Genomic DNA, 26,459 nt, shown 5'->3' on the forward strand with positions numbered 1-26,459 from the left:
AACAGCCACAATTAATAATTGATAATAAAAAAAGCTTCTTTGTATGTGTATTATAAGATGTTGCATGTCCATGAGGTAGCTCAAGGCTGGGTTTTTTTTTTCAAATATCCAGATACTGCTGTTACCAGGCAGAATGTCACTAATGACTACATTTTATAAATTTGTGTGAGACATTTTTATAGCACATGCTGTACTGGCACCATTGCCCAATAGTGCATGCAATTACTTTGTTGTTGCTGTTGTTGCTGAGGGCCAACCTCTAACAAATTAAATTTAGAGAAGGGAAATAGGCTTATATGCAAATGGAATTAAATGCTGACACAAGGATAAAACAGCCCTGGATTTAGACAGGGCTCTCCCCCCGACTTTTTAACCAATCATTAGATTTAAATTGAGCAGACAGATTCATCTTTGATTTAACTCCACTGTAATCAATGGACTGCAGCCGGGATGAAGCCGGAGCAATATGTTTTTGACAGTTTTTATGCAACGGCTATCCAGAATGAAGTAGATGAAACAGATTATTTTTTTTGCTTATAATTTATGAAATTATTTCACCATCCTCAAATCCCTACATCAAGGAAATTAGTTAGTGCATAAAAGTGGATAAAATAGGCAGTTGCATGCCAAATACCAACTGCTGACCACAGGCTCTGTACCCAAATATACAAAGCCAAAATATTTATCTGACTTACCTGTGATCCAGAACGACCTCCCTTAACAGTGTAAGTGCAGCTGGATAATTGCACAGGTTTTCCTCAATGTCACTTGCACTGCACAAAAACAATGAAGTACACTTACTATTTCTATAATATCAGAATCACATATAAATAATTGCCGAATTTAGAAAATTATGTTCTTTAGTGATCTATAGAAGTCTTAGAAGGAATAATGACTGTTGGTCTGATATGGCATTCTACAAGAAATGTATTTCAGTAAACTTTTGCAATCCCTGGTTGCATTTTGTGCCTTAATTACATGACTGCTCCTAGACATGTCTTCCCCCTTTACCTGCATCCACTGGCACATCTTAGGGAAAGAATAAAGTGTTTATTGAAATACTTTGTAAATTAATGTAGGATCAAAGGAGTCTGGCAATATGCACTGTATATGGAACTAATGAGGAACTAGGGAGCATTGCTTGTACCAATCTGACAGATCCCAATTTTTTGGCACCTTGTTTTTTGGCACCTAATGCTCTTCATTTTTCTCTCTCTTTCTAGTTTTTCATTACTTCTTTTCAGCTGACAGCTCATTGCTTATTCATTTATTCATGGGTCTCACTTTTTAGGTGTTGAGGATTCTTTATTCAGTGGTAAGTTCAGAGGAACAACAGTTTGTTATTCCACACAGCCCCTTCTCTGTACTAAAGCCATCAAATGGTACAGAGAACTTCTGTATGGGTGTGTAGCTTTACTATTCCTTTGTCAGTTTTCACTCTTACATGGTTTCCTCCCACACAAACTTCTAGCTGCTTTTTCAGTGAATATGTACCTATAATGCTATTTCAGATAACTGCTAATGGTTAACAACCTGTATTTGAAGGAAGTATAACAGAATTCTACTGGCTCCTATGACATGGTCACCATCAGACAGAGTATGCAGATGATCTGGCTGAAATATTAGAGTGGAAAAATGCTTTTTACTTTGAGGCTCCTGAAGCCCCTGAGTCCACAATAGGTCATTAAGTCCATGCATTGAAAACCATTGACATACGGTAGAGATATCCTCAGCCGGCAAAGCAGCCTTGGGACTACAGGTTCTCTAGGAAAAGACAGCAAAGCAGACAAATTCCAAAAAATAAAAATAATTTTAAAGCAAACTCACTTCAGATCAAATGGCCCTAGTGAATCATGTATTTCCCTTGTACATCTTGGCTTACCTACATAAAAGCCAGAGGTAGGAATCAAACAAAGCCCAACATTGCACTTAAATTGGTGGGATTACTGACATTTGTTTACATTTGCTGTTCTGTAGCAAATCAGTGAGGACATCGCAAAACAGTGCTTATCAGTACTATTATACTAAACAAAGGTGCTAGAATGAGGTCTGAAGCACATATAAACTTGTCTCCCTTTTCTCAAACATTTGTATTTCCTCCTTCCTCACCTATTCAGAAAAGTACAATACAGGTATTTGCTACCACCACATTCTGCTTACTGGAGATTTTTAAAAGCATAATCAGAATTACTTTGGCAATATGCAGTCCTATCAAAATATGAACAACCAAGAGAACTACTGGGGCATTGTGTATTTTAACAAAAAGCTAGTTCCCAAAAAAAAGTTAGCTAAGTTATGAAGATATAAGTCAATAAAAAGTATGGAAAGCAATTGCTTTCATAATACAAATCCAGTTTTAAAGAGAGAGAAAAGATACTACCTTTGCAAGTATGTCACTGTGTAACTTACAGGAAAAGTAAGATTTTACAGTTCAGCTACTAGTACTTTCCAGAACATGATGCATGGAAGCCTGAGTATTCCCTTTTTCAAGCAGCAAAAGTTTCAGGTTTTTACCACATTCCCTTCATTTGTATTTCATTGACTTCAAAACACAGAAAATAAAACATTTTATAGAAGTTACAAACTGTATTACAATCCTTCTATATTTTTCACCATGGAAACTACAGTAATTTTCAAGTAATACAACTTGATGCTTACTTTCTAGAGTTCTAGTTCTAAACATTTTGTTCTGTTCAGTGACTCAGTATTATCTGGTAGTAGCACACTGTAGTATTCACTCTTCTTATGCGAAGCAAAGCAAAGTTAGAGATGGTAACTGAGATTAGGATGAATTCAGAAATCTAAGCAAAACTAAGATACAGGATGTCTGTTACTTAAGAACTCAAATCTGCATTAAACTGCTCCTTTGAATATTACTAATATTAGTAAGTTTTCAATTCAAGCACTGTAAGCACAATTTCCCCCCTAATCTTTCAACAGGCAAGGAACACAAGCAAGTTAAAGCAATCAACCAAACATAACTTGAGAGAACTTTCAGTGAAAGCATTTTACCACCTCTAATAAGATTAAATAACCATCTTGCAAATAAACAGTACAAACAGTGGGGAGGAAAATTAGTTACAATTTCAGCTCAAATTAAAATGAACCATCAGATGTCACTGAACTGTGAAACGGGAGAATCTGGATCCTGTTCACAGTGCTGTGTCTGACTTGTTATGAGATCTCATTTGCTACACTGTCTGCTTCTGTGTCCTTCATTTACATTTCCAACTCTGGTGAGCTACAGAAGGTATGGACCAGGTCTCACAGTGGACGCATCTATGCTAAAATCCAAGAGTGACAGAAGGGGTGAGTGAAAACATTCCGAGACTGGCTTTACTCTCACTGGCCTGCTCAACTGTCCTAGTGAGGCCTCAGTTGCCCCAGTAAGCACCCCTAATGTCTGGCAGATTTTTGCATCCTGTGCTGTAGTCCATGTTTGCTGTCAAAGTTCCTTGATAAAGTTCCTTTCAGCTGTGCCTGCAAGTCCTCCACTCCCACTACTTCGTTACAGTCATTTTGTATAGGCGGCATCTGGATCTCAGTGGGATATCTTAAGCACCTCTTTACAACACACAAAACTATGTGCTGCTGAAATACAAGCCACTTTCTTGCACTGGTGGTTTGCTGACGAACTAGTCCTACTTTTCTTCAAATTTGGTGTTTTGAAAAATTTCCTGTAATTCTGAGCAATTCACACCCCATGTGCTGGGAGTGTAGATCCCTGCAGTTACTGCACTGAGCAGTCCCAGGCACCAGTCCCTACAGCACAGGCACACACCCAAAATGTGCCAGGGAGCAGATGCACTGCCTCCTCATGCAAGCACTGCAACAGCCGCTGCACAGGTGGCTGGTTAATGCCAACAGAATGATGCACATTTCCTGTGCTGAGGGGAACTGCATCTTTCAAGAACTGTATCAGGCTCTGGCAAAAAAGTAATACAGCTAGGGAGAACATATTTCAATAGGAGTGAGCTAATTATAATTTTGGCTCCTAAAGCTTTCTAACAGCCAACATATAAAGTCCATCTGGCATGTCCTTCCGCCTGCCTGAAGGAAATAATCCCAATTTATAGCATAATCAAAAATCATGTTTCTATATTTTGGGGTTTTTTTAAGTTACTGCCAATACATCAGCCTATGGAAAAGCCTCAGATTGCTTTCCAAGTGATGGAATGCCAGGAGAAAGTTTCAATGTATAGACATTTTACTGCCTCTGCACTGGTTTAAAAAGCACAGAAGATTGCCTGGCTGGAAGTAAGGGAAAAAGAAGTACCGGTCCAGTAAAAACTTTGTGAATCACATAGACCTGTGCAATTAAGGGGCCACTGATAATTTTCAGATTGTCATAAATCCATTGTAGAATTTGAGACAATTCAAAACCCAATTACAATAGAATGAAGAGAGGATTGGCAATCAGCTGAAATTAAATGCAGCCTACAGAAACACAACCTTGCAAGAACCCAGCACTGAAATATGCTGGGAGAATAAAAAGCACACGGAACTGAGCAGGTATAGTCTTGTAAAGACCAAGGCTATTTGGTATGAAGGCAGAGGGTGTTGCATAGCTTTGAACACTGGTTTGCTCAGTACCTCAGGATCTTACTTCTTTCAGTCAATTATATTCTAGAAACTCTGAAACTACCACAGATTACAGGGAAGCAGCTGTATGGATTTTCACTCACTATGCCTCTAGTAATAAATCAATCAATATCTCTCAAAAAAATACTATAGCACTACTTGCCCTGAAATAGCACTTTGAGTACACACCTGCAAGGGCATATAAATTTTTCCACATCTCATAACTAAAACACTGCACCACAAACAGCGGTTTGATCAAAACAGCATTTATATGTCTATTTTAAGTGATGTTTCTTTAGCAATATAATTAAGATATTATTTATGTATCAATGTAAACTAAATGAAGCATATTCTCAGCTTTATCAAAAAATCTTAAATAATCAACAGCATAGACTGTAGCGTGGCTCTTTACATATGTAAGAAGTTGATGTAATAATCCTAAATGACTTCAAGCCTAGGTATGTGATCTTGATTAGTAATCTTGCAAACCAAGGATAGGAACCCCAATTACTCTTCAACTGACAGTCGCCTTATAGGATCTACAGTACATGAAGTATAAAGTGTAATGTTGGCCCAGGTTCTGAGATTGAAAGTTGAATAGAGTACATTTCCTGCATTCCACAGTGCATTGTGACTTGAATGCAATTTTCCACGCCACACTCATCCACTCTACATTTGTATGCTCAGGTATTCAAATTCCTAAGTTTAAGTCAGTGATTGTCCAAGCCATCCTGTCTAACACCAGAATCTAGATGGAGGACTTCGGGTGTCTGAAGAAACTGCTAGTTTCAGCAATTTCTGCAGTTGCAGAAATTCTTTCAGTAGTTCAAAACTGTGCAAACTTAAAGCATGCTTTGGATGGCAACAGAAGCAGAATGGAAACCTGCCTCTCCACACTGCCTGCTACTTAAGCCTTTGGCCTGAACACCAAACCCTTCAACTGTTTCCTGTGCCTCTCCTCAGCATGCATTACATCATCACACTACAAAGGGTGTAGTTTGAAGTGCCAGTATTTTTTGACCTCCTAATTCAATCTATTGCTACATTACAATGACATCTGTATCTGTTACAATTGCAAAGCACCTATCAGTCTCCCAGTACTAACATCTACCAGCAATACATCCAGAATCCTGATTTCCTCTCAGGGTCCCTGAGAATTTTCTGTCTTATCAGTTAAATACAAAATTCCACATATCTTTATACCTTTATTGTCTGGGTATCTGAACTACATGTCCTTTGGAGTTAAGAATTCCTTGGTAGGGATCAAGTTTGTGGCCAACCAAAGGTGAGGAAGAGCAAGCATTCAGGGACAGGAATCATGTGGCAAATTTACTGATAAAATTATACATGAGGTCTACCAGCACTATGTAGCAGTGAAAATAGCCTCCTGCATCCAGAGAAGGAAGATGTCAGGCCACTGAGTCACATGTTTAGGGGTAGTGGTGAGAACAGGTAAAGATAGAATATTCAAAGAGCCATCACCGTCTCATGGTAGGAAGAAATGGACTGATTTCCACACAGACAGCAGCACTGACCAGAGCAACCACCCCTAGCACGTCAGAGGTCTTAACTCATCTGAGTTCCTGAGGGAGGATGCCATTTTGCAGGTCTGGGGCTGCAGGGATTGCCAGGGTTCACTCCCTGGGGCTGGAGCAGGTGAGGCAATGTCCTTCTGTCAGCAGTGAGCTCACAGCATGCCTGGTGGAGACAGCACACATCTTCCTGGACTGTAGTAACAGCATAATCAGCAGACTGAGGGAAGGGAGAGTCATCACTCGATAGACCACATCTATAATGCTGTACTTGGGTTTGGGATCTCTGCCACTCATAAGACACTGGTAAACTGGTGTGTCACCAATACAGTCAGGGAGAGAATATATAGAGAAAGGAGGGTAAGTAACTGCATAGAAACCACCATAAGCATTTCTTGACTCACAAGTGGTCGTATGCTAAAAAAACATTGAGGTGATATATTTGATGTATATTTTCATATTTTTCTCTGTGTGGGGTTTTGGGGTTTATTTTGCTACTGCTAGAAGTGGGATACTGGGCTAGAAAGACCTTTAATGTGATTCAATGTGAAAGTTTAAAGATTATTTTTAACAGTTTCAGTAACAGGTTAAATTTACTGTCTCAAATACCCATATAACATAATTAAAAGAATCCCAATAATTTACAGGGGTTTGGATTAGCTCCTGTTTTCCATAAGGAAAGTATGAGGTTCTAGAGACTGGAAGACAAGATGAGCCACAAGAGAATCAATCCGCAGCCATGGTCCACGAAAATCTGAGAACTACCAAATCACTAAGTACTCGAAATTGTGTGCAAAATATGAATAAAATATTGATTTCATTAAAAATGTTAAGGACTACTTAATTCAACAACATTTTATATGTTTGCATATTTATTTCCAAATTTGCATATCTGTTTGCATATATCTTGTAAAGCTGAACGTTAATTATACTTTAAAATCATGTATAAATTGTAACCAAGAATGTTGTATGAATTTCTGAAATAAGAGACACGCTCAAGTACCATTAATTATAAACTGCCATTTAAAGCACACTGAAGCAGACCTCATATTGAAAAAATATTGAGCCCTTGACAAATAAAAAAGGCAGCAAGAGTTATTAACTGGTCTAGCTGATTAAATGGTGTCTCCTACAAGCATAGCACGATTATTTTTTTCTCTTTCCCCCTCCAGAGCATGGCTTACTTTTACTCAGAAGAGACACATGACAGTCTGTTGGCCAAGGTAAACACTGCTATAAACATGGGTATATAATTTCTGTTTAAGGCATTCACATAGAAGCAACAGTAACATACAACAACAGACAAAACTTCATGGGTTACTTTAGTGGACTCGTGTCAAATGAGGTGAGTTAAAGTGATTTTATCACATGCTAATTAGATTTATGAAATGATTCTACATAATTTAAAAAGCATTTACACAAGGTCAAATCTCAAACAGCTTGCTCAAACCTAGATTTGCTAAATATAGAAGATATGATGACCCAACCATCACTTCAAGTGGCAGTTAGAGACAGTTAAATTTCTAATAGCTTTAGATATAAATACAAGGTCAGATAACCCAGTAATCATTAAGAGCCAGGAATTTCCTAAAATAATATTTCTTAAGAATATTGGAAAAATATTATTTGCTCTTGTTAATTTTGAGATGTGTAGAAGGTCCATTAACACTGAAAGAACAAAATTCAAACTCACAGCTTGGATTGAGAAGGCTCCACAAGTTTATTAGTGCAAATGAGTGGTGCTGCCCTTAACAGTTGCCTATCTCTGCAAAATGTTGTCCCCTTAAGCAAGGACAGCAAAAAGGTGAAAGTCCACCCCTCTCTCTAGTCACTCCAAACCTGACATCTTCATTTACATGAACAATGAGGCTGAGTTTGCATTAATTCATCAGGCTGGAAAGCAGATAAGCAGAGATGCAAACTCACATATCTCGTTCTGCTAGCTTTGTCTCGGGGGCAGTAACTGCAGTGCAAGGAGCAGACTGACAGCCAGGAGCAGTGGAGCTCAGACTGCTGCATGCACTACGCAGATGGGACCACCTCCCTCTGCTTTAGTGATGCTGCACATACACATTGCATTTGGCCTGTACTGGCATCTTATCAGCCATTCACACTCCTTGGTCAAGCACCAGAACTTGCTTCAAATCTATGGCAGCTTCTTTGCATGGTCTGTATTTCCCACTAGAAATATAGGCCACTACAGTGAGAGGGAGAGCCAAGAGACGCACCACGAAGGTACAATTCTGTGGTTACCACTGTGTTAAAGTTTGATTACAGGAAAATAACCAAAGAGCAGCCACCTTACAGACATAAAACTCTCATTTAATTCTGTCTTAATTAACTCTGGTGTGAGACACCTACTCTCCCTGCACATCCTTTCTTCTTCAGTCCACACTGAAGGCTAAGCAAGTGGTTCCATTTAAGGACAGATACACTCTGGCAACAGCACTACTGTTAACATTTCTTTCACCATGCACTCTGTTCACATTTGCAGAGTTGAATTAGATTTGCACTAAAATTTAATACTTGTGGATTCATAATATAATGTATAACATGTCAGTGGTAAAAAAATCATGGCCAATTTTTTTGCTATCTGCAGAAAATAATGTGAAACGCCATGAGTTCTGACTTTTGCTTTTTCAAGATTTTCTAATTTTTCTGTTTCTCTTTCTCTTTCGCAAAACAGTTTGCAGAAGGAAAGAAACGCTCCAGTTCCTGAGACCTTTCATAAAATCACGTCATTACTTCCAACAGAAACTGATTCTCAGCCTTGGTTCTTTCTCCTGTGCCAGTGTAGGGCTTAGAGAACTTCTTTGTGAAGTAGCAACCAGCACAGCTGTATAGAGCAAGGAACTTCCAACGTGGTTAAAACCCCAATGACTTAAGTTACCAGCCATTTGATACTTTGCTTCCAATGCCCACATCCTTCACCTACAGCCACAGAACATTTATTTTGAAAATAGGGAAAAGGAAAAAGGTGCTTCTGCTTCTGGAAACTAAGACATTCCTAAAGCTGTAATTTTCCATTCTGATGAGGATCTATAGAGAATGAATTACTAAAGCATGAGACAAGCAACAAACAATTCTCTCTCCTGATAGATTACACTCTAACGGCAACAAAATCTCATGGTTGAGGTCCTAATGAGTATTGGATAACCCATCTGTTTGTAATGGCAGCATTCTGAAGGGGATGTAACAGAAGGACATGGTATTGGTATTTTGTTACAGAAGAGTCTAGAACTAAATTTTTTTGAAGAATCAGGATCCAAACAAAGATCTTTGGATCAACTGCAGGCATAAGCCAAATCCTGACTCAGTGTATGCACTCAGACTCTGGCATGACTTTAAGCATATAAGTATTGAATCAATTTCTTTTGCTGAGCTTTCATTATTATAGTTACCTATTTAGCTAAACCCGGCAGTAATTTGGTAGAATATTCGAACATGCTAAACTGATACAGCTTTAACTCCTGTTCCTTTGTTACAGATTGATACTTTGACACAAATCAGCAATTCTATTAAATTTGGGCCTCAGTAACTAAAGAGTAGGAGGTAGTGAAATTATTTAATAATGGTTCAGAAATGTTAATAGAGCAATCCACAGTTTGCACCATCTTTGTTTAATTTTAGTGCAGGTAGGTAACTCTTTAATGTTTTATAATAATCACTGTAGTTTGGCACATCTAAGGCTTGCAAGACACGTAAGTTAATGTCTAATTAAAATATATATATATATATATATATATATAAAGAGGCACCCATCACTTCTTCACTTATGCAAAAACTACAAATACCAATGTAGTTGTTGGTGATTTTCATATGCAGCATGCCTTAAATAACTGCTTTGAAATCTGAAGCAAAAAGTGGACAATCTGATAAATGTACTAATTCGTTTACACTTAGCAGCCTATTTTCAGTGTGATTCCCAATCAGTGAAAGAAACAGAGAGGAGGAAAGAAAGAAAGAGACAGAGGACAAAAAAATGTAATTTCGTCCTTTTTCAAATTAAAATAAAGACTAATTAATAAAGAAAAAAACTGTAAGAAAGTGAAGGGAATTTTTTGAGAGAATTGCCATGCCTTGTCATTGTAGTCTTATCAATAGACCATATTTTGATCACATTTCATGAAGAACTAAGTTTCAAATTTTACATTTTGTTCTCATTGATTTTCTTTTAAAAAATCTGTACTTACTAGAAGTAAACCTTTAAACCATAAAAATATTAGGTAGCTGTGGTTGGAAATTAACTACTACCCGATGCTTCTAGGTACTCTATCATGTGTCTCCTAGTCTTGGTTCCCCTAAAGGTGCGAAAAGATCAGGGGCCTTAAAAGACAGCCCATTAACTTTTGGACTAACCTGCTGGCTGCAGTTGCAGCCATGAGAAAAAGAGATCTCAGGCAGAGTTTTCTGGATTGCTTCCATTTTACAAGGAGTTCTCTGAACATAACAGTGATCCAAAAAGGAAAACACAGGGCTTGTGCTTTCTGCTGGTTTTATACATTTTGCACAATGCCAAGATGATGATGTTTTACAAGTTGCTTAAAAGCTTACTTTTTGTTTTTTGAAATACAAGGGAGATCAGGTTTTGCTCAGTGCTAATTGGAGGGGATGGAAGTGCTGAACTTATGTCAGTTTTTTTTCCTCACAACTGTTGTTGCTTAGCAGTTAAGCCATAGTGAATATACTTTTGTTATGCTTGTTGTAAACTTGAAGACAGCATTTTCTGTAGTATATCAGCAATTACTCCTGCTCTGAATTCTGCTTGAGGAAAAATAAGGATACAATATATAGACAGCTTGAGGTGACAGTCCACCCTTTCATGCACTCTCACATGCACAGAAAACAGTACGACAACAAAAACTCATTTGAAAATGTCAGGAAAGGAAGTCTCTAATCTTCAATAGCTTGATTTTTGCAACTACCAGGCTAACCTACTGTGATAATGCTACTTCATCCTTGCTAACCCTGTTCTACAACGTGTAAGCAGTGATGTCAGCATTGCAAAGGAAGGGCTGTATGGCCATTTTAACAATCCTATCACCCACTTTCTAGCTAAGTGTCACTTTTTCAATGGTTGTAGAAACCGTCACTGCAGAGCCTATCCAAAATGCAGTAGCAGTTAAACACATCACCCGAGATGCTTAACTTTGTACAGCTTTGGGTCTTTTAAACTTGCCATGTATTTTTCTCTAACATGATATTAAAAGGAGACTTACGGAGAGAGAATACAGGCAATAGGAATCATTCATTAACTGGATACATCAAAATTTTTCCTGAATGTACACAGTATTTGCAGACACTGAGAAATTCCTGTGGATGGATATAGGCTGAGCAACCTGATCAAAGAAGAGGTAGAATCAATGCCACTGTGTGTACAGAATAGAACAAAGTCTTAACTCCATAGAAAGAGGTTTTCCTTCTTTTCTTTCCCTATATTGAAATGTCCAGTTTGATGAAGACAAAACCAATGTTACTGGCTTATTCAAAGATCAGTCAGTTGTACTAATAGAAAAGGCAGAGTTCTGTTGCTTTGAGAAGTGTCTGTGCAATATCTGACACCAGAGAAAGCTCTGAGCTCAATGACACTTGTATTTGTAGGATTGCTTAATTTGGTTCTGAAAATGAACACTTCTGTGGCTTTGCAAACTAGTTTTCAGATGAGTTTTGCAAGCACAGCCTCATATTTTCAAATTTGTACCAACCTAATTAAAATGAACAAAGAACAAAGATTACTTCCTTAATGCAAGATACTTTTCTAAAAGGATCAGTATATGAACGTAAATGTATCCATCCTTAGAGTAACTGCTTGGCTGACCTGAAAACAACAAAGAAGGAACTCTGAACGTGGGATTCCCCCCAGATATTTAGTGGAATCCCCTGAAAATCTTTGTCTTAGGCACGTTTTGAAAATTATTTCAGCTAGGGGGCGTTCAACTAACATTTTCCATGGCTGCACTTCAGACATCAACCTGTGCCCAGCAGCCGTGACAGCAGTCTCCTGGTGAGAGCTGCAGGACAAAAACCCTGATATTTCAGGATTTTAAATTTCTCCCTTACTGTAAATGCAAGGGCCTCAAACTTCACTGTGAAGTTGTTGCAACACGAGTAAATAAGCACTAGTATCTCACACAGGAACGTGCCTACCATTTGCTTGTGCTATAGCTTTGCTACAGGCACTCTAAATGCAAGGATACCCTCAAAGCTCTCCTACTCTGAATGTAACAGTGATGTGCACGATACCAATATAATTAAGCCATAATGCACTGAACAGATTCCAGCAGCAACAATTTTGCCAGTATAATTCATGTACACAAAACTTCTACTGGCATAAAGCAGAGAGAGATCACACCTCACATTACCTCAGCTTTCCTATTTCCTATAAGTGACAGAATTAGCATAACTAAAACCTTAAATACTTACCAGTGTAACTATTATATTTGAAATATTACATTTGGGGTATTTATGGGGGCAAAAGCTTCCTAACAATATATGTCATGCGGCTCCAGGGCACCAGCAACTCCACCTTGCTGCTCAAGTTTCCTTAGTGGAAGAAAGTCAGAGGAAGTTTCATCAAATGTCCACCCACCAGGCTCTGCAAGAACAGAACATTTATTCCTGCCTCTTCGGTGTAGGCAAGACAAGTGCATCGGTGCCTTTAACTGGCTACAAAAAGAGACACAGATCTCAAAGTGTTGGACAACCAACAAATACGATAAATACAGGTCTATAAGCATGGGTTAGATAAGGGTAGCTAGAGACTGAAGTAAGGCTAAAAATTGCCTTCAGAAACTGGAACCTCTTCAATACTCATAATTCTGTCTGGCATGTCATAGGAGCAGCTAATTCTGTGTTGGGGTAGTATACCCCTCCAGTCCATATTGCAAGAGATTTCTTTTGCTGTCATCTCCTCCTCTGCAGATAAATAGCACAGGAAAATACACATTGCAGCAGGTGATTCATTATATTAGTAGATGCCCTGTACTAAATTTTATATATGAGAATTTCCATAATTTCATGGGTACCACTTTAAGAAACAGAATACACTGAACTTTTATTGTGCTGTAGGAAGTAACAGCACATCAGCAGTTATGGTATTGCATATAGACTTTTGCTTCCTCCTGGGAGTTGTTTTCCTTAGAAACAAAGCTGATTCCTATTTTCCACTTTGCTGATAACTCTGTTCCTGCATAGTTCGTACTATGGTAGGACCTATTATGCATCCTTCCCTCTCCCTCCCACCCCTGCGTACCTACACACTTCCTCTTTCCAGAACAAAAGCTTTTTCCAGTTATTCAAGGAATCTCACAATATTATATTTCCTATCCTTATACAGTAATATAAATTATTGTTCCAAAACATACTTTCAAAGTATAAAGTATAATGATTACCCATGGGCCATGCCTCTATCAATTTTGTATTTAATCTTAAAATAGTCATGAGAGAAATGCTTTTTGGGGAAAATGGGATTCCCTACACCAGTTCTGGTTGCACTACCTAGGTAAAAACAATTTGATTACAGAGGATTACTTATGCAAGGATTCCAGAATCAAAACTTACTGTAAATCCTGGTTATCTGCAGATATTCACAGCTACTGTCTTATGTCACAGCTACCATCTGGGATTTAATTCACAGTCTGCAAGCAGCAATGATAGAAACTCAAGACAGGTCAGGTTACTACAGCTTAGCTATCAGACTCCTTGGAAACACACTGTGTAACCTTTAGAAAAACAAGCTTCCAACAAACACAAGAAGCAAGTTCCAGTCTCTGATCATGAATTCTCTTATCTCTTAACCCTGGTTCCCAGGCTAATGAGACTACTTTGAGAAAACTGTCTTCAAGTGTCTCCCCTTTATGCCATCCAGAATTCTGCAGGCTGTACAGCTCATTACATGTTCTCATAATACTGACTAGCCTTGCCATAATCTGTCTCCTTGGTGCCTGAGTGCAGGAACTCCTCACATCAAATTAAAGGGCCAGAAGCACAGGACACTTCAAGAAGGACAAGGAGGTGGCAAAGTTCGCTGACTCTACATGGAGTAATTGCTGTGCTTTCTTAAGGAAAGTATTTCATCTACTCAGGAAGTCTGGCAGATGTACTTTCTGGGAGAAGGTGGTTCAGTAATGATAAACCTGCTAATACAAACTGTATATGAGACTATGGTTATAATTTTAAAATTAAAGACATACACAGCCAATCTTTCAGCCTTTCCTCTCGCCCAAAGTCAGTATTTTATTGTTTTTAAAGCTTTGCGTTGACACAGTGCCAACCAAAGGCAAACACTACAAAATACAAGCAGACCCAGCATGTCACTTTGCAAAATAAAAATAGAATGGGGAAGAAGTGCTACAATGTCATGCAAAACATTTCCATATCTAATTAAAAAAAAGAAGACAATTTTAGAAGAAATGAATTCTTCTTAACCTAGAAAAAGAAACATATTCAGACCCAAGAACTGGAAGAAAAATAGTACCATATTCTATTACATTAAAAAAAAGTGCCTTAGAAAAACTGTAGCATTCTGTAAATGAAGGTTGAATGAAGAATTGCAAGTACATGAACACTGAAAATTACTGTCTTTTGCTACAATCTGTAAGAAAATAGAACCTAAAACTGGGGCAGAATTTTTTTTGGAACTATGAACTTTGTTTAAAACACTTAGCCCCACACAGACAACAGGAGTAGAGTACTTGAGATGAAGGAGCTGTGGGGCATTGTACACACACAAAACACACAGAGCCACAACTGATCTGTGATTAGCACAAGGCAGTGGAACAGCTCTTGATAATCAAGCCTCAGAATAGGATCAGACTAAGACCAGAGCTGCTCTTGACAGTGACAACCTTATTAAGCAAAGCACTGACATCCCTCCACTTCTAAACAGAAAAATAAAAAACCCAAACATTTATTTTTACTGATTATGTTTTCCTTTTTGAAGAGTAAATTTTCTAAAAGCACGGTGGAGCTTAATCAGTGCCACTGTAGGCCTAGTTCAACTTGCGGTGAATTCAAGAAAAGGATTTGCCTTTTACATTGTAGTTGGTCTCACTGGTCCAGGTTTAGAGAGAGCACATCCCTGTAAATGTAGTCAAGTTGAAAACAATGGCACTGTTCATGGACGTAATGACAACTTTGTACAAGTAATGCTCATAGGAAGGAAGGTGTTCAGGATACAACCCTATTGATAGCTTTTGTGGCACAAAATCACCTCGGCAAGGAAGAATCAGGTTACATATACTGTAGTTTAAAAGAAGAGGAGAATATACTTTGCTATATAAAACACAAAACCAGAGTGTCTTTGGATACTTCCTTATAATGAAAACCCAAAATATCAGGGAAAAATTCACTCAGTGGTTTCAATCATCCATCCAGCATGAAAATAATTCTCTCATGATAATTTGTGATGGTTCTGAAACAATAAAGAAAACATGCAAATTACACCAATACAATAAAGACTTGATTATGTAACTGCTTTGCTTGTTTCACTGCAGCAATAGGCAAGTAAATAGAGACTGAATTGAACACAATTTAGCAATCTTATACTGCAAAAGAATATTCACTTGTGTTACTTCTTCAGCTACTTAAAATAAATAATTTTGGTAAATCATTATCATCAAGGGACCTTATTTAAGGTCTATATATCACTGGGACTAGTTTCATTATGTTTTTGCTTCACTTCCAGATTTTCAAGACAGAATTGCTTTGCTGTCAAATGACAGCAGAATACCTTTTACAAAATGTGTTCAATGAATTTTTAAGAGTTCCATTCCATTTTTCAGAATTTTCAGCATTCCATTTCTCAGAATTAATATTTTGAAATTATCCTTCCTAAGCACTTTCTAAGTGAGAATACTTAAGCATATTAGAATTTACAAGTATATTTTAACGTCATTAGAACCAATGGAAGTTAAGTACAGGCTTAAGTGTGTTTCAGGATATTCTCTTGTATTTTAGACTAAGATAGAAAAACACTGAAAACTGTATCAGGCAGTTTCCAGAGTGCACATACAAGATATTCTATATAAAAAATGGCAATATAATGTGCTAATATACTCGGTTATTTCTTTTTTCATGCCATGGTAAAGACATCAACAATGCTGTTTATGGGGGTGATCAGAAGAAAAATGAACCTTTTCTTCAGCTACATGAAATCTAAATTTAAGAGAAGGTTCCTCTTTCCTTGTTCCTTCTCAGAGCGATGGAATTTCCCACACCACTGTGGGTGAGACTCCACATTTAAAATTTGATTCATTAATGGTGCTTGAGGCAGCATTAACTCATCCTTCAGGCTCTCTGAGCAGTGTCAGAAGGGGTCACAGAGTACTGGTGCTGGCCAGCAGCCAGGGACAGCATGGCGAGCAGCCAGCCATTCTGCTATGAACTGGAGGGGGTTCCTGAGAGAATTGCAGGGTTTTTCTGTATTTCCACCTTTATTACAACCCAAGATCTCCTGCAGAGTTTGCATGTACAGCCTATGGATACCAAAAGCAATGCTCCTCTTTCACTGAATGCTTTCATAAAGAAACCAAATCAACAGTAAGATTTTTATACAACTTCATGCAGCTTAGGTGCGTGAACTTCTTTTGGCCAAATCATATTCACATATAATTTTATGGAATTGAAAATTTGAGGTAATTCCTGCTTTCCTTGCGAGCTGAGAAAAACAAATATAGGAATTAATAATACTATCTTATCCAAGTTCCCTATTTGGGAGGAAAATAATCTTCTGTGTTACAGTTTCCTGTACTTTAACATTCTTAACCATGAATTACTGGATTTGGTCCTGAAAAATTCTGAAGCAAGATTTGAAAAATTTGTACATGTATTATGAAATGAAACCAAGTTACACTTGGCTTCTGAGAAAATAAAATAATTAAAGTTTGTACATAACAAAGACACAGTATGGGTTATGGAGAAAAAAACTGTACTTTGGCATGGTACAACGATATCACCGATACATCATTTTCTCATACATATTTATAAAGGTCTATGTGTAAAGCAGCTACCCAAAAATGTACAACACAAAAATGCACAGTTCTTTGGGAAATGGACTTCATATAATCTGATAGAAAAACTTTACTGGGGCATACTTGAAAATAGATTGAAAATTATTGCCTCACTTTGAACATTTCCTGAAATGCACTGTAATATCAGTACAAAGCTGACAGCATCAATCAGGAATTTTCAGATACTTCATCTGATTTTTCAGAGAGATGAGAAAGCAACAAAGTGACTAGACCAAGCAATTTCAGATACTTATAGCACATTAATCAACTCAAAATGAACTCCTTTTGTCTGCAGCTGCAATGGTTTAGAAGATATTTCCTAAAAAAATAGATAATATTTTCTTTTCTATTACAACTGATCAAACTCTGAGACTTACACGAGAATTTAAAAAAAAAAAAACCACCTACCAATACTAGTACTTTTTTTATTAAAGAGCATGCTTACAATTGTGAAATAATGGTTACAGAAGTTCAAATAAAGCTTATTTTTTAAATTCTATCTGACCTTGGATTTGACAAAATTGTATATGGGTCAAGATTATGAAAGGGCTTCCATTACGTGAAGTTATCTAAGTATTGTTCAGACTGGTTTTCAGGATGAAATACTAGCTGAAGTTTGTATTTACTTCATGTGCAATCACTTTAACCTTGCTATTTGCACAGCAGATGTCTTCTTCACAAGACTACAGAAGCTATTGACTATAAATCTTGATAAGATAAGCTGTTCATTCTGTGCTTGTCAGAGCACTCTAAAAAGTCGCATAAAAGAAAACAATTACTGAACTGAGGCAAACAGTAAATGCTGATCCTTGAGTTCTGATGGGGACTTATGGGGCTTCTGACCAAGTAAAACCAGCAGAATTAGAACCATTGTAAGAATGTCATTATACAGAATTTGATTCACTTGTGAAATTTAATTCATATAAATGCCAAAACTGCAGTTGCAATTTTTCTAATTGGCATCATTGCTGAAATCTCAGTAGTTAAAAAGATTAAGTGAGCATATTAATTCAGCTACTTCCTTTATCCTTGCATCTACCCATTCAGTCATCAGTGACACAATGTGTGGCTAAAGTGGGAATGGAAAAGCTTGTATTCCCATCCTTGTGAGGAAGAGAGTGGCCAAGACTGCCAACTCTATAGTTTACATTAACAAAAGCCTCCACTGAGTGCTTTCCACTATCTCTGGAAATAGTTTTGGAAATTAGGTTCCATCCATTTTTCTGCTTTACTGAGTTGATTAAGGAAGTTCATTCCACTTAAAAAAATGACATCAAATCAATACAAGGACTGGGGGCTCCAACTTCCTGTTAAATAGAGAAAAGTACGAAAAATACACAGCAGATAGTATTTTGGGCACGTGTATCTTCACAATAATGGTTAAAAAAACCTAGATAAGGTGAACGACCCTGTAGAGATGAGAATATTGTTCCTTCATTGAAGAGCTATTAACATGCTCTGGGCAAAGTTTCTAACTGACCCCAAAAAAAGTTAGGTTTTTTTGAATTTAAATTAGTTGCCTTCAGAGAACTCACTATAAGGAGAAAAGTGTTATCTGCTTAATCTCTGCCCACCAGGTGAAACAAAAACCTGCCACTCCTGTAATTTCAATTGTTTTCTACAAATGAACTTTCTAGAAATACAAACCCGATTCTACTTTTACATAAGTGATGCTAATGAGCTGCTCCTCAGTTTTCTGAAGTTGACAAGCAGTCAGGCTATTTTCTAGGGCAAAACTGACTTTCTGTGAGATACCAATTCACTAATGCTAAGCATCAAAAGATGCGTTACGATTGAAGTAGTTTTTTATACAGGATTCCATACTTTGGCTTACAATATTCTACAGCCTCTAGGCATCTGGGAATCTCAGAACAAATACAGAAGTTATCTGCAGCCCAACCTTAAAAGACAACGGATAAAATAAAAAATAATTGGATAAAATAAAAATAGATTAAAATGATAAAACAAATAATAATTGGATAAAGTAAAAAATAATTGGCCAACCACACAAGAATGACATATGATAGTACCACCTTTAAGGCGTATGCACGTGGGGACAAGCCTCAAAAAACAACATTAGCATTACTGTACATATGCTGTTTAACCGGCTGCACAGGGGATCACAGCAGTGGGCAGCACGAAATAGGCAAACCTCCTCAAGAGCTCCCTTCTTTTTTGTCTTTTCATCTTTTCAAGGTGTACAAAAGAAAAAAGCATCAGAGATGTCTGGATTAAACCTTCCCTTGAACACTTTCCTTTTGAATTTTCTCCACATTTTCACATGACTGGGAAACATGGGTGTTTTTGCCTTGATTGGCATAAGAATTATACGAAGTATATTGACATTAACAAATCATCAATTAGTTCATTATTAGTATGAAAAGTACAGTATCTATGCCAGTTAAGGTTTGGATGAACCAATCTGCAACTGAAATTTACCTCATATTAGAACATGAGATGCATCTCAGTGTGCTGTACTCAGTATGTGATTCACTGTGTCTTTCAACTCTTCAACAAAGAATCACAGACTTCCTTCCACTGACATAAACAGTAAAATTCCTCAGAAGAAACTGGAAGGAAAATCAAAGTTTTTACCTTGTCACATGTGGAGTTCCCTTGGTAGAGAACTTCCCATGTAAAAGAAGAATTCAATCTTAAATTCTTAAGAGGCATAATCACTACTAAAGGATAATAATCGCTACAGCAAAAAATCAGTTATAGCAAATTGCCACTAGATGGAGCAATTTAATATTAAAATTTCCCTTTATAAAGAATCTTTCACTATTTCATCTTTGCCATTACCGATTTTTTTTCCTTTCTATGGACACTTAGAAATAATGTGTCTTTGCATTTAATGTAAATAAGAGGAAAGTTGCAAATAAAAAATGAATAAACACTAATGTTTCTATATTTTGCCTGTATTGCAGCAAAGACTGGAAACAGTGTGAGGGAAACTGCAATTCTAAAGCACTTTGGTTAAACTCTTAATTTAATTAATCCACACCCACTAATCTTCAAAAACATTAGGCATTAAGAAATATTAAGCAGTTTATCAGAGTACTATGCTCTCTATTCACGAGAGACACGAGAAGAACTTTTTGCCAGTAGAGATTATTCTACCCTACCCTGAACCTTAGCCTATTATATATTTAGAATTCTTCTATACTTTTATATCAAACTGAGAATTAAGAATATTTTGTACTGACACATGAGAAAAAGAAACTTGACCTCATTAGGTTGAATCCCAGTTTATATCAGTTGTATCTAAGATGGTTGTAGAACTACAGTGCCTTCTGTCAGAGTAAGACCAAAAGTTGAACCTATATCTACTTAAAATTTCATCTGTTAATTTCAAGCAAAATTTACAGTTGTGACTATTCAAAATACTTCCTGATAACACCTATCTGTCCCTTGTAAAGGTGATGTGTATGTTTAAAAAACAAAACAGCAGTGTTGTTGCTGAAGGCAGTTCTGAGGCACCAAGTAAATCCTCAATGATTACATGGGTCTTACAATCCTTCTTAAATACTGGATTTGCTGGGAAAAGGGGAAGCAATAAACAGAGTTAAGGACAGCCCGCGAATGGCGATCCCCACTGGCCTCTGCTTCACCTTTTCCTTTTCAATGACTTCTGTTACACTATACTTATGAAATATTCATATTTCTGATTGATAAGATAATCTGAATGTTATGAAAACAAGTTACAATATACTGTCTGCTGTATCTAAAGTCTGAAAGCCTCATAATACAGTATACAATTTTATTATCCTATTATTGCACTTTTCTAATGTTAAATCAACTTCTACCTGCATAACAAGTGTAAATAACAACTGGATTTACTGTTTTCTTTAGGTCCATGGGAAAACACATGCTTTCAATGTCTAGTTCTGGTGGTTTTTTCCAATAACTGTTACTATTATCTATCACAATTAATTAAACAAAACCCAAACATTAGGCTGTTATGCAATTATTAAGGTAATTGTGCACTTCTGTGCTACAGAATTCAGCCATGGTTCCAAACATAGTGAAGACATATCATTGATGTATCCTCGTCATGTCCACCATTATCACGACCACATTCAGCACAGATCCAACGAATCTAAGCTCTCTTATCTCAATCAGTCATTAAAGACATTGCAATGCAAAGGCCTACTAGACTGATCTCAGAATGGAGAGAAAGAATACAGGACAGGAGGAGGGTAAACCTTTTTATTTTGGTTTTAGATGATTACACTTCATTTTTATGCTTTGCTCCATCACTGCACTAGTTCCAGTAAGAGAGTGTGTGTGCAAGGTAGAAGAAAGCAAAGAACATGTCAAGAAGAATGAGAGCATGCTGAATAAAGAACTCCATTAGCTGGAGACATTTCTAGCGCTTATGTAAAAGCTGCCTTCATTAAAGCTAACATGTCAACACTGCAGCAAGCAGAGGTAAATGAGCATAAAGGAAATCCAGATAACCATGTTTCATATATCAGCCCAGTATACTTTAGCCCTCTCCTCCATTAACTCCACCTCAGTGTTTGCCTCTGGCTGACTGCTCCTTGACAGTGTAGATACAGAACACAGATCAAGGTTCCAAAACACTTTTCCACGTGTTCTTCACTAGTTTCTAGCCCCATTTTTCTTATAAAGAAGCAACAAGTTCACTAACTGCAAACTACCTGCTAGGCAGCAAATCAACTTGAAAGTGTTTTATATTTCTAATATTTCATTAAGTGATTAAAATAAATGGTTCAAATCCAAGGCCAGACTGACAATGTGGGATTTCAGTGAATGCATTTCATGATACTTTGAAGCAACTTAACCCAAACTGATTCAGCTTAATCCTTTAGACATCCAGTGTTTGCCCTAGAACATAAACCCCACAACATTATGTGCTTACAAGAAAAAGTAATAGTTTAAAAAAATCACTGGCTTCTCTGTATCTAAGAAAATTAAGAGAAGCACAAGCATTTAATTAATCTCTCAGATGCCTAATAATTTCACTTTCCAGTCAGAAGATTCACTCCACAATTAACATTGCAACTAGTTTCCACTACAGAAATCTCACCTAAGCCTTTCTATATTGTGTTTTTATCAGACAACATAAGAGTGCCAGCAGATTCATTCACACAAAAGAAAATGCCTTTTAAGAACCTGAAATGTGTGAAAGTTTCAGTTATAGCTAGTTAAAAAGGTATATGTGTGATTAACTTCTCTGCTCACTGCTATTATGATCTTCCCACTCCAGGGGTGGGGGAGAAGGAAGAAAGAAAAAAAAAAGAAGGAAAAAAAAGAGAGAAATACTAGTCTTACTTCCTCACTTATGCTTAAACAACACTTAATTAAGTAGAATACACTTTAACAAGCCATCTCTGAACCACAGGGTTCATACGCAGCAGAACATGAATCAAAGCAATGTGAAGCTGCAGTAAATTACATGACAGTAAGTTTGTCTGCCACAGCATAAGAATAAAAAAATTGAGGGTGAGAGAAGACAGGGGGTTAAGACAGGGAAGAGAGAAGGGGAAGCAGTAACATATTTTGTATCAGCACTTTTCTGAATGTGTCTTTCTCTCGATATTGTTTGATGCAATTGTCATTTTCTCTGAATGTTGTTAAGCTCTCTTCTCTCCTGAGGATGTCAGTCCCAGCAGAGCAAGGAGAATGCAATTAGAGCTAGCTATAAACCTGCCGGGTAACTCTCTTCTAAGTGTTCATTAGATGAAGATAGATCTGCCCTTTTAATTCAAAGACGTTGCATACTAAGTACAAGTTAATAACTACTTAGGACTTCAATCCCTGACAGAGTTACATATGCAGGCTACTGTCTCTGAGAAGAGATAAAGACACGGAGAGAAAAAACAGCCATCAAGTTAATCATGACCAAAAATCATTACCATCTAAGACTGAGTGTCTGATGAAGTTTGTTTCAGGACCATTTGACATAGTTATTCATTGTGTCCATGAATATATTAGAGCTGAAGAAAACGCTGACATGTAGACACTGTACCCCCAGACATGTCACCACAGCTGTACACATTTTCATGCAGAGGACCTAGTTCCTGTTTCTGTCAGTCTTTGCTGTAGAATTCAAAACAGCAAATTAAAATTGGTTGAGGACAACCAATTGCACACATGAACTTCCACAACACAGGGTGAGACCAGTCTGTCAGTGCCATGATGCAGAGAACAGACACAACCTTCTGCCTTCTGCATACCCTGCTAGGATCTTCTACAAATCTGCAGTTCAGTATTCCTGGCAGTGACACTGCCCACGGGCAGGTCAAACCCCACCTTAAAAGCATGCAAGAGACATCCCTGCAGCAGCCTTTCAAGCACAGACCTCCTGCTTTGCAAAGATTTCTCTGGGGATGGCCATGTCTGATTCATCCTTTGCAATACATTTCCCTTTCCTCCAAATGTAGACTGGGACTTCAGCTATGCCATGAAACTTTTTGTTTGCTTTATATTTGAAAAGCCTTTTGTAGGAATTTGATTCTCCTAGAATCATGGAAAGTTGCACACCCTAATGCTGCATAAGACAACCTTCAATTATCTCCTGAGCCCAAATTTTCTAATGTCTTTTCACATCAACTTTAGGTCCCAGCCACCTACATTTCTTCAGAAAATTGCCCTTCTTCATAACAGGAGAACATATTGCGAATCACTCTTGAATGCATCTTGCCTTGGTTTGTAACAAACTGAGGTACTTTGAACTAGTCACCGTCTGAAGTAATGCGCTTGCAGCTGACAGAAACAAAGCAATAAGACCAGGAACTATCCAAAGGTACAGTTATCTTGCTTGGAATTATCCTTTACCTACATTGTTGGAAAATGATGCTACCAGTGCTGCACCGGGCCCTATTCACTCAGTGCATTCAATGAAAGCATAAGAGTCCATCTGGGCACAGCTCATTGCAGAAACACCACCAAGTATAAGCTGGATCCTATAATCAAGTTTAATTAGAATCACTGGGACTTAGCAAAGGTGTACAAATCGATCATGTTGATCCACTTGTAGGCTCACAGCCTTAATGTAAAGACATAAAGCATGGTTATTACTTCAAATAATCCAAGCTGATCTTCTTACAGCTGGTTCTGCACAGGTAGGGCTTTCCTCTCCACAAGGTTCCAGAGACATTAACTGGCATACAGTAATTTTTCCTTGTAAGAGAAGGATGGAAAACAAAAACAGGAAGCAATAACAGGAATGAACCTCCTTACCCTGGAGCACTCTTTTCTCACTGACTTCAAGTCTTCCCAAGGTCCAGAATTAATAAAACAGATAGTAAGATAAATTTTTTTGCACTCCACTCCTCGTAACATCTGCCTACTTGGCTGGGTGATTATTATATGCCTACACCTAGCCCTGGGTAATAGTATGTAAACACAGAAGACAAATTTTAAGTAGAACGTGTGCAGCAATTACTAGAAGGGTTATGATTACATCACGGAAATCCACTCAAAAGTTGTAAGATTAGCTGTGTAATTAAAAGAGTAATGAATAGTTTAAGAATACACAAAATTTGCAAGCAGCGTGAGAGCTAAATAAACTTACGTAGTCATTTCAGTTTTCTGTTTATGACATGTCATCAGCTTGTGCTCGTCACTGTCAGTGGTTCATCAGTAAGAGCTTCAGAGAGTTCCCATGCTCTCTCAGGAGCCTTTTCTTACATGGAATTCCCTTTGAGAAATCTGAGTGAAAGGGAGGGAATTAACATCTTAAAAGTACTATGGAAGAAGTGAGTTTTCAAAAAAGGAAAATTATCCACACTTTTGACTTTTTTTTTTCAATTTTTTTATTTTCTCCTTTTGGCATTTTCTTTAGTAAACACCAGTAAGTTGTTGGTCTAAAAAAGATTATTATAATAATTTATTTTTTAACTCAAAGTTTAACATGACCTAGACATATTTATTTCTAAATCTATGGTGAGATGTATTATTGGAAGCTTTACAAAACAAAGATTTCTCCTACATTGTCACAATTTTTTAAGAAGCAAGATGGAAAGTACTGTTCTTCATTAATATACTATTTTTTCAACATCTCCAGGACGAAGCAAGCAAACAAAGAAGGCAAAGATGTATACATTCTCCCATCTCTTTTTTCCTGTGCCTTATAGTTCCAGGATTTCATAAGATTTTCAAACCTAGACAAGAGTACAGTACTACAAGCGTAATACTGCTATGTCTGGAAGTCAGGGACAACAAATGGCTGCATTATTAAAAATCTGTTGTGGTGGTATTGGGTTTTTCTTAAACTAATGTTAGGGCTACACTACTTTTACATAGTTTTCTTTATTCCTAAGTGAAAGAATTTAAATACTATCCCAAAGTAGACTTGAACTGTGAATTTTAGCATTACTACTTCGCGAGACAAGGATTTCCTTTAACAGGTATTAATATTACTTGCAAAATTAAATAACCTTTACCCCATCCCATTAAAAAAGGCCCCTAATTCCTAGAGTTCCTTCTGGGCCTAAAAAGGTGGTGGCCTGGCCTAGAATTGCTCTGCCCCCACTCATCTACTAAGAGTATCTGCAGAATTGTATCCGATTTCCTCCTTCCCAAGAGTTTCACTTAGCCCATACCCCAGCACATCTCTACATTGTTGTTCCTCTAGACTTACATCACTAATTTAAACAAGTAAAATTAACCAGAAGCTTAAATAAAAAATTACTTTTTTCCTCGTAGAGTTTTGCCAGTAGTAAGTACAATAATATAATTAACTCCTATCTGGTGTTCTTCACATCTCAGTCCTCATTTCTATATGCATCACCAATTGAAAGAAAGTTCTTCCTTAGGTGGTATATTGGACTAGTTAGAACTATTCTAAAAAATACTCTACATTTTGCTTACAGTACCCTGCACATTCCTCCAAGAGTTCTGTGCTATGCTCAAGGGCTCACAAGGCGTGTTTTGCACAAGGAACACTGAAATCTCAGCTATTCACTTTTCCAGGTCTTTGGGACAAAGACTTTAATAACAAAACCTGAAGGAAAGGAACAATTAAAGGCCTCTGTCAGTTGTATTGGCATCCCTTTCATTCAGTTTGCTTTTCCAGCATGCTAATTGAGTGCAGGAATGAGCTAACATAATAAGGGCTGAAGAAACAGCATTCAGATAGTTTAAGGCACAGACCAAACTGAGGATTCCAAATAATGTTAAATTCTTAGACTTACATACTTAACTGCCTTCTGTTTTGGGACTCACTCAAAATGTTCCCTCTTGCTCAGTAATTCACTGTCACAGTACTTAAATGCAGAGCTACAGTTGTCCACAGCTGCCTTGTGCTTTCCAGACTCTGAAGGAAGAATGATTAAGTATCAGAGATTCAGCTAAAACAATGTTGTTT

General features: G+C 37.3%; 1 protein-coding gene across 1 annotated transcript in view; it reads right to left on the reverse strand.

Moving 5' to 3' along the window:
* Window positions 1-26,459, reverse strand: part of LOC114057102 — a 146,723-nt gene that overhangs the window by 117,812 nt on the left and 2,452 nt on the right. Inside the window, exons 3-4 of the mRNA XM_027882934.1 lie at window positions 26,318-26,408; window positions 696-773 (exon numbers count right to left, since the gene is read on the reverse strand). Coding sequence (XP_027738735.1) covers window positions 696-773; window positions 26,318-26,408 — 169 coding nt within the window. The remainder of the gene's footprint in view (window positions 1-695; window positions 774-26,317; window positions 26,409-26,459) is intronic.

The sequence above is a fragment of the Empidonax traillii genome, unplaced genomic scaffold (assembly GCF_003031625.1).
Source record: "Empidonax traillii isolate 1590-97213 ecotype Southwest subspecies unplaced genomic scaffold, ASM303162v1 scaffold114:size1751661, whole genome shotgun sequence".
Classification (NCBI taxonomy): Eukaryota; Metazoa; Chordata; class Aves; order Passeriformes; family Tyrannidae; genus Empidonax; species Empidonax traillii.